The sequence below is a fragment of the Myotis nattereri genome (genome assembly GCF_964212035.1).
Source record: "Myotis nattereri genome assembly, chromosome: 14".
Lineage (NCBI taxonomy): Eukaryota > Metazoa > Chordata > Mammalia > Chiroptera > Vespertilionidae > Myotis > Myotis nattereri.
The window spans coordinates 59,538,199-59,547,702 of NC_138089.1; the positions used below are offsets into that span (position 1 = coordinate 59,538,199).

Consider the following 9,504-nt stretch of genomic DNA (forward strand, 5'->3'; position numbering starts at 1 on the left):
AACCGTTCTTCCAGGTCAGACGCTGGGTGGGTGCTCTACCTGGGCACCCAGTGATCTCACTGGACTGGAAAAGCGAGAGTTGTACTCACCCCACACAGCCAACACGGCAGACACATAGACAGAGAAACCCTGAGAGGCCAAGCAGCCTGCCAGAGGTCAGGAGCCCCCATCCCAACCCCAAAGAACAGCTCCAGGGCCCAGCTCTTACCCTCAAACTAGGCTCTCCTCTTGTGTGACTCCCTGACCCCTCCCACATCCACATGTACAAACACACTCTCACACAGCTCACATATATACACATGTCCACACATGTGTACACATAGGCACACAGACACACCAGCATGCACAAACACAGAACACACACTCTCACACACATTTATGCTCAGCTGGACCCAGGCCTCTGTCCCTAAGCCCCGTCTGAGAATCTGATCTGAGATCTCAGAGCCTTGGAGGAAGCCTGAGATCTGGAAGCTTCCATTGCTTGGAAACTGGAGAAGGACCCTCCCTCTGGTTTGGGCCAGGTGAACCCGAGGCTGAGCAGAGTCCCACTCACACGCAAAGGACTGGGCAGCTGAGGGTGGGGCTGGGTCCTCTTCCCAGCCCAGGGCATCTCAGTGCATGCTCTGAGATAACCTGTTTTCTACAAATGGAGTTAATACCCGGCCGGCGTGACTCAGGGGTTGAGCATCGACCTATGAACCAGGAGGTCACAGTTTGATTCCCAGGCAGGGGACATGCCCGGGTTTCAGGCTCAATCCCCAGTGTGTGGCGTGCAGGAGGCAGCTGATCCATGATTCTCTCTCATTATTGATGTTTCTCTCTCTCTCCCTCTCCCTTACTCTATGAAATCAATAACAATATATTTTAAAATAAATAAAAATGGAGTTCATTAGATTACAATTCCTCTAACATTTTTATAATTTTTCTTAAACTGGTGTCCTTTTCATTAAACTTTTAAATGTTTTTATTTTTATTTTTATTGATTTCATAGAGGAAGGGAGAGGGAAAGAGATAGAAACATCAATGATGAGAAAGAACAACATTGATCGGCTGCCTCCTGCACGCCCCCTACTGGGGGGTCGAGCCCACAACCCGGGCATGTGCCCTTGACTGGAATCGAACCTGGGACCCTTCAGTTCACAGGCCAATGCTCTATCCACTGAGCCAAACCAGCTAGGGCTAAACTTTTAAATTCCATAAGTAAAACTTGATTATAATAAATCCCAAGTCAGCCGTGGCTGTGCCTCTGCCCTGCAGTCTCCATAACCAATGCCAGTGCGCACACAGCACACAATCCCCACTTGGGTCCCACACAGACAGATGTTTGCACTTAACCCAGTGTGCCGAGCCGGCACAGCCATGGGTGAACCTGAGGGGGCCGGCGAAGGATTAAAGAAGACAGACAAGAGAATAAAGCTGGGGCTGGGTGGGACACTCCTCTCTGATGGAGAGACAGCGCCACAGCCTGCAAGCCGAGTCTTTATTTTATAGCCAGATTCCAGGAGGCAAAGTAAGGGTGTGGTCAAGATGTTTATAATGTTCTCGCAGGTTTCGAGTCAATCTACTCAACCACATGCACCTGATAAGCTTTGTTGCACCTCCCGCAGCTTATATCACTCAGCCACGTGGGACCACAGGTTCAGACCATAAGGTCAAGCTTACAACTGTAGCCTTTGGACGTGCACATGGTTTTGCCACGAGAGGATCGTGTCCTCTCATTAGTTCAGGCTTGAACCTGTCCAAACGCTGTAGCTGCTCTCCGCAACCCAGGAGTCAGAACACACAGCTTCTCCTCTCCCTGCTCCTGTTCCAGCAGCTGTCTGCCCAGCCACCTGCACACACGGGAGGACTCAGTATTGGGGACGGCCGGGCTGGGGCAGGAGTGGGCTCATGGGGGCAGACTCTGCCACACGGACCTCGTGATACCTGCATGTCCCACGGGATGGGACTAAGGCAGCGGTTCTCAACCTGTGGGCCACGACCCCTTTGGCGGTCGAACGACCCTTTCACAGGGGTCGCTTAAGACCATCCTGCATATCAGATATTTACATTACAGTTCATAACAGTAGCAGCATTGCAGTTATGAAGTAGCAACGAAAATAATTTTATGTTGGGTCACACCATGAGGAACTGTATTTAAAGGGCCAGAAGGTTGAGAGCCACTGGACTAAGGCCTTTGGAATAGCCTACAATGACCAGGGCCCAGTGAGTACCCGGGAGAGCTCAGTACACACACACACACACAGATGTGGACTGTCCTTCAGCAGAGGAGAGACTGTACCTAGTGAGAATACAGAGACCAAACGAGCCCGACTCTGAGGAAGGCACTGCTGTGCACTGTTGTGACCTATCTGGTGGCCGCTCTGGGTGGGGAGGGGCGGGGAGATCCTGGAGCAAGGCCCATCCCTGGGGGGCAGCGAGGGGCTCCCCTCCAAGGGACAAACTGTATGGATTTGCAAGTGAAACCAGGGGAGGAGTGGCCAGTGGGTGGCAGTGTGGGACCAGCAGTCAGTAGGGACACTCCAGGGGCTGCCAGGCCAGGAGAGGTGGTAATGAGGTGGCCAGAGGGACCCAGGGCCCCTGGGGCAGGCAGGCACCGGGGCAAGCAGGGGCACACACTGTGCACAGCACCGGGTGAGGTGCGTCGCGCTGTCAAATGTGCAAAGGGTGGCGGGAGGGCAAACCTTTAGCTTACGCACAGTCTGCACTCTCACTGATTCTGTAGGGGGCGCTTTCCGGCACCAGGAGAGGAAGTGGGGAGAGGGCAGGACCCTGGGCGCCACCTGCTAGCTGTGAGATCCAGGGTGCATGGTAACCCTCTGTGCCTGTCTCCTCATCTGTAAAGAGAGCACAACATGTAGTAGTTAGACAATGAGATGAGGTGGAAATGACCCTGAGTGCCTGGCACGTAGTAAGCGTTCAGTAAAGTAGCTCCAGTTGCAGTGGCCCTTTAAATACAGTTCCTCATGGTGTGACCCAACCATAAAATTATTTTCGTTGCTACTTCATAACTGTAATGTTGCTACTGTTATGAATCGTCATGTAAATAGCTGATATGCAGGATGGTCTTAGGCGACCCCTGTGAAAGGGTCGTTCGACCGCCAAAGGGGTCGCGACCCACAGGTTGAGAACCGCTGGAGAGAGAACGGACAGAGCCTTGGGGTGGAGAGCTTGGGATTGGGCCCCGTAGAAACCAAGCTTCAAGTCCTAGCGCTGCTGCTTAGCAGCTGGGACGTCCCTTTGTCTTTATACTAGACGGTTCCCATTGAAGGACTATCTTCCCCAGGGGCCCCATGCTGGCTCTCCAGGTGCCCCAGCATCGAAGTGGGTGACCTGAGCTCCTCTTCTCTCCCGGGAACCTGGGGCATACACTGGACGGAGGGCGGGGGGGGGGGCGGGTGGACCCTGCCGCTTCTCCAATTCTCTCACCCTCCTTCTGGCCGAAGGGCTTGGAGGAGGTGTGCACAGCCCTATGGTCTTTCAAAAGGCTCCTTGGTGAGTCCAGCAGACTGGGAAAAGGTGGAGAAGGCCACAGGTAGGCGTGTGAGCTCAGGATTCAGAGTTGGGATCAAACTCCCACCCTGCTACCGCCGAGCCAGGCACTGGGTTCCCTGGGGCTCGGTCTCTGGTCTGCAAAACGGGGGCACTGCCAGCTGCTGAGGATCAAACTTAGCTCCATGTGGACGGAATCGGAATCAGGTGTCGTGCTCCGTCCCTCTACCTCCCTCTCTCGGTTAAACTCCGCTGTGTGCAGCTCCACGGCTCACTTCCGCACGTTTGGAGACCCACCCGCCCAGAGACACAAGCGGGCTGTCCTGTGTGGTCGGCTGGAGGCTGGCCATCCCCGCCTGCCTCCCCAGGTGGGTCGTCACTTCTTCCCTGATTGGCTGGCGGGCGGGCCAGAGGCCACCATGGGCGGAGACTGGATGGCCTTGCAGGTGCAAAAGGCTCGGGGATGTGTTCCTTCTCCCCGAACTTTCCCAGAGAGCGTTCTTGCCCGGATCCTTTCGGCTATGACAGCAACAGACTTGACCCCTGCGGACCTGCTTGGATCTGGGGCCCCTCTCCGCACCCTTCCTCTCCCCACCCCCATATCCCTGTCCAACCCCACCCCACACACAGAGTCCGGGGTCCAGGAGGCGCTTGCACCCCAGGCGGACGGCCTAGGAGGCCTGGGGCCCCGCCCACGCGCTGCCATCTACAAAGAAACAAGGCGCCTGTCCCCAGCGAAGTGAAGCGCACGAAGGAAGGCGCCTCGGGCGCGTAGGCGCGGCCCCTCCCGGGCCTCCTCCAAATCGGGTCTTTCCCAGCTCGTCTCCGGGTCAAGTTCAAGCCCGCAAAGCGCGTCAGCCTCCGTCACTCGACTCCGCCCCCTGCGCCACGATAGGTCGGCGCTCGGGGCCCCGCCTCCTTTTCCTGGAAAGTTCTTGGAAATTTGTCAAAGGTGTTTCCTCCGGAGGCCCCACGGCCCCCGACGCGGCGTCTGCGCCCCCGTCCGCCCGCGCCCCTCGGCGGCCCAGCTGCGCGGTCCGCGGTTCTAGGAAGACGTCGCTTCCGGGAAGGGCTGGGGCGCGGAGGACAAAAGATTAGGCGCCTCGCCCCGCCTCGCCCGCCCGGCCCGCCCCCCGCGCCCTCCCGGCCCGCCCGCGCCGGCGCCGCCCAGTCCGCTCCCGCCGCCCGTGCGCCCTGGTTGCCCGCTGGAGAGCTCGCTCCGCGCTCGCGCGCCTCCCTCCAGCCGAGCCCCGCTCCGGGCTGCCGCCGCCGCTGCCGGGACATGGTCCTCTGCGTCCAGGGGTGAGTCGGCGCCGCGCTCCGCCCTCACCCGGCCTCCTCGCCCGCCCGGGACGCCGGAGAGCCCCGGCCGCGTGCTCGCCGCCGGGGAGCGGGGCTTGGCGGGTTGGAGGTGACCGAGAGCGCGAGGACGGGGCGAGTGCCAACACGGGACGGTGACCACACCACCGCCACTGTAGGCGAGCTGGGGTCGGCTGGCGACGGGGCACACAGGTGTGCTTAGCCTGGGTTCCGGCTGGAGCAGGTACCCGCCCGTGGCAGCACATCCTCCCAGACGGGGCTCACCCGCCCGTACCCCCACTGGGCCCAGAGCGCGCTCCTAGCCTGCCGCCCTGGGCCTGCTGCGGACTTGGGCCAGCCCGCCCCGCTCTGTCCGGCCGGCCGGCTCCTGCCCCGGGCTAGCAGTTAGGCTCTTCTTGGGAAGCAGCCTGAGATCCGTGGCTCTCAAGCTGGCATCTGCCAACCAGCAGTTCTTGGGAGGAAGGGTTTGGCCTCGTCCTGTCTGGGGCTCCCCCACAACTGCTTCACCCCTCCTCAGCCCAGGCTAGGATCCTGCCTCCCTTCTCCAAGTTTCCCAAAGACTTGTGGGGGCGGTGGGGGTGATAAGACAGCCTTGGCCTGGGCGGAGCATTCCTGGCGCATTCCTGCCGTTCCTTCCCAACCCCAGACCCCCAGCATCACCCTCAGCCAGGGGTCTGCCGCTCCCAGACTGATCGGCAGCTCAGAGAGCCGCGGGGCGAGCCGGTGGCCCCCGTGGGTGCTGGTGTCAGAACTGGGTGGTGCCCTGTGGGGCCAGGCTGCTGTGCCCTTGCCCGGAGCGGAGAGGGAGGTCCTGTTTCCAGGAGGAACCTGGAGGTGCCAGGAAGAATGTGCTTCTCCACTGCCCCTGTTTGTCTCCAGCACCTCCTCCCTGTCCCCCGAATTCTGGGACTCCTGGACACCTCCCCACCCCCCACCCTGCCTTCCTCAGCTCTCCCCAGTTCTTGGGTCCCACACTCTCTTTCACTTTGCTTCAGCTGACTCAGGGCCAGAGGTGGGAGCAAGACTTGAAGACACACACACACACACACACACACACACACACACACAGCCACAGCCAGCGGGCCTCCTGGGGAGGAGAAGGACTTCCCAACTGTAGGCTTGGGCTGCCCGCTTTTTGGAGGGTCCCCCCTCAGGGCTGTTTGCCCCATGGGCATGTGTCCCCAGGCGGGTCTCCTGGGCCGGGTGGGCTCCACAGCGGGCACATGGACAGGCCGCCCACACCTGGAACACACCAGCCACCACCCCCGCCATGCCGATGCCACAGCCATGGACACACCCCTCCCCAGACACACAGTCACTCGCCAGAAACTTGTGGGCCCAACACAGCCGTGCCCACACCCACATGCGCCTGCTTCGTTGTCTAGACGCGGCCGCCCCCAGAGGCTCCAGCCTGGCTGGCTAGCCGCCCACTGTGCTGGAAGATTCCTGGGCCTGAGCTGAGCGTGGAGGCCCAGTGGGCAGGCCACCAGCCAGGGCCTTGGAACGCGGCCTCCGGCTCCCTGAGTGGGACCCCGGTTCCCCAGGGTGCAGCCAGAGGGGCGTGGAAAGTATCAGGCAGGCTGGGGTGTGGCAGGGCCGCGTGGCTCCCTCTGCTCGTGGGTGCTTGGGGGCCCTTGTTTGTTAGTTTCTGAAGGGTCACCTCTAACCTTCATTGTGGGACGTGTTCCTCTGCCGGCCGGCGGCTGGCTCCTGCCCCCTCGTCCTGCCACCCGGGCAGCATCTGGCACCGCTTCCCCTGCTGTCACCTCTGCCTGCAGGGCCTTCCCCTGCTCCTTCCTGTGGCCTGGCGGGCGCGGCTCAGGCGCAGGGAGATCCTGGCTCCCCGAGACACCCTGGGCTTTATGACTCGGTTATAAGTTCTCCCCGAGGGTCGGGTCCGTAGTTTCGTTATCTCGGACCAGCTGGGGACCCGACCCAGTGCTGAGGCCTAAGGGTGCAGTTTGTGAGCACCCCTCACTCCCGGGAAGGCCGGGCATCATGCTGAGCAGGCTTCCCCTCCAGGGGAGCTACTGCTCAGATCGGGGCCGGCTCGGCGACCCGCTGGCCAGCCGAGGGTATGGTGTGGCCGGAGAATCGGTCTGGGCGCGAGGGCCCTTCGTTGCGGGTGCGGGAACGGTTCTAGAGAAGAGCAAGGGTTGCGTCGAATCGCAGGGCCTGGTGGGGCTGGCTGCCAGGCTGGGACCAGAAGGGGGCATGCCGACCCTGCCCTCTGCCAGGAGCTCATGTTGATGGGAGGCGGGACTTGCCAGAGCCTTGGAGACCACTGCCCCCTGGACCCTCAGGCAGAAGGAGCAGGGAGCAGGAGAGGACGATGCCCAGTGTGGACCTAGGTCCCTCCCATGGCTCAGCCAGGAGGACGCCACTGTGAGGGGTCTTTGCACTGCATCCGGTCAGTGCGGTGGGGACCCAGCTGGCCACTGGGACTTAGAAATGCGCACAGGGAATGGCGTGTGGCTTTGATTGGGCCACACAGAGAGAGCGCGACGACTTCCTGTCCAACAAAAGCAGGAGAGCAGAGAAGTCTTTCCGGAGAACCCACGTGCAGGGGAAGCAATCGGGGGGTTTTGTGATGATAGTGGGAGTGGGTACTAGACTCATTGAGCCCAGGGCTGGGCAGAGGGGAAGCTAAGGGTCACAGTGTGATGGACTGGACAGGGTCGTGTGCCCAGCCCGGGGCACGGGATCGTTGGAGGTGGGGATAGCCCAGGGCCTCCACTCACTGCCCGCCCCTCCCTTCTAGACCTTGTCCTTTGCTGGCTCTGGAGCAGATTGGGCAGCGGCCCCAGTGGGCCCAGCCTGAGCCAGTTATGCAGCCGTTGCCTGCCCGGCCCTTCCCGGAGGAGGTGGCAGAGGAGGCCCCTGCCCAGCCAGAGAGCGAGCCCAAGGTGCTAGACCCCGAGGAAGACCTGCTGTGCATAGCCAAGACCTTCTCCTACCTGCGGGAGTCGGGTGAGTCCGGAGCGGGCAGGCTTTTTCCTGGCTCAGCTGAAAGGGGCAGCTTAGCACTGACGGAAGCGGAATGGGAGAGGCAGAGCTCTGCCCAGGAGAGTCTGGTGGGGAGGTACAGCCCTCCCGAGGGAAGCATGAAAGGGGAGACAGAGTCCGGCCCTGGTTTGGTGCCCCCAGATCACTGTGACCAACCTCTCGGCCCCCTCTCCGCTTGCCTAGGCTGGTACTGGGGCTCCATCACGGCCAGCGAGGCCCGGCAACACCTGCAGAAGATGCCCGAGGGCACGTTCCTCGTCCGGGACAGCACCCACCCCAGCTACCTGTTCACACTGTCCGTCAAAACCACCCGCGGCCCCACCAACGTGCGCATTGAGTACGCCGACTCCAGCTTCCGCCTGGACTCCAACTGCCTGTCCAGGCCGCGCATCCTGGCCTTCCCGGACGTGGTCAGCCTCGTGCAGCACTACGTGGCCTCCTGTGCCACCGACACGCGAAGCGACAGCCCGGACCCGGCTCCCACCCCAGCCCCACCGGCCCCCAAGGAAGCGGGGGACCCCACGCTGCCCGCCCCCGCGGCCACGGCTGTGCACCTGAAGCTGGTGCAGCCCTTCGTGCACCGGGGCCGCGCACCCAGCCTGCAGCACCTGTGCCGCCTGGCCATCCACCGCCTGGTGGCCGACGTGGACTGCCTGCCGCTGCCCCGGCGCATGGCCGACTACCTCCGCCAGTACCCCTTCCAGCTCTGATCCGCCCGGCCGCCCTCGCCTCACCCCGACCTCCGGAGGGGACAGCGGCCCCGCTGGACTCAGGCCCTCGCTGTCCCTCCTCCGGTCATCCCGGTGCCCATGTGCTTCTGGCAGCTGGACCTGGGAGAGCCTGCAGGGGCCAGGCTGGGGGGCGAGGAGCAGGGGGGAGTGTCACACAACTTGGAGGTCGCGCCCCAGCTCCCATGTGGCTCCTGGTGGCGAGCCACGTGTCGTGTCAAAAGAGAGGGAGCCGGCAGGCCCCGGCTCACCCTGTACGCGGGCCGGGCCCCCTCACCTGCTGCGCAGCCCCCTGAACTCCGCAGACTTTGCCTTAGACTTTGCAGGGCTCTCGGTTCACCGGGTGGGGCGGGCCCTCCTTCCAGCCCGACTTTCTCAGGGAGGATGGCGGCCAGAGGAACGGAGGTGGACAGTGACGTTCCTGGTGGGGAGCAGGCCAGGCTGGACCCGCGCGGTTACACGTATTTATTTATTTATTCTCCTCGGGCTGGCCTCAGGGTGGGCCAGCCCCGCCTCTCTGCCCTGAGCCCCGAGAGCTCCGAGACCCCAGCTCCGCCCAGCTTCTCTGCTCTTCCCTGCGGAGGGCCCATCCTGAGACCCCAGGCGCCGACCCCCCGTCTGTGGATGTCTGCCCGTCTCCCAGCCCTGTACGCAAGGTGGGCGAATGGACAAGCACATGGAACCGAAGCTTCAGCGCCCAGCGGAGCCTGACAGCCCCACCCCCTCCCCCCAGGGCAGAGCCCTGTGTCCTCAGAGCTGGTCTCCTGGCTGCCGCTCCGCCGGCCTTGCTTCCTCCCCGGAAGGGGCCCGCCTGCCCCCTGAGAGAGAAAGAGATGCGCATCTGATAAGACTTTATAAAATAATTATTATGACAAAAACAAAAAACACACAGTTTGGTAGTCCTTTATCTTCCACTGATTTTTCTATAATGGCAATAAAATTGTTCCTTTCACTTGTG

At 61.7% G+C, this 9,504-nt stretch overlaps 1 protein-coding gene across 1 annotated transcript; it reads left to right on the forward strand.

Moving 5' to 3' along the window:
- Positions 1–7,401: 7,401 nt before the first annotated feature.
- CISH (cytokine inducible SH2 containing protein) lies at positions 7,402–9,504 on the forward strand. The gene is made up of 2 exons (XM_081106550.1): positions 7,402–7,782; positions 8,002–9,504. Exons 1-2 carry the CDS (start codon positions 7,641–7,643, stop codon positions 8,526–8,528), a joined length of 669 nt encoding a protein of 222 aa, XP_080962676.1. The 5' UTR covers positions 7,402–7,640; the 3' UTR covers positions 8,529–9,504.

Bases quoted from the DNA above. Each gene is read 5' to 3' on its own strand.
- CISH (XM_081106550.1), top strand. From the start codon at position 7,641: ATGCAGCCGTTGCCTGCCCGGCCCTTCCCGGAGGAGGTGGCAGAGGAG. The intron at 7,783-8,001 runs GTGAGTCCGGAG...CCGCTTGCCTAG, and splicing joins CTCCTACCTGCGGGAGTCGG to GCTGGTACTGGGGCTCCATC.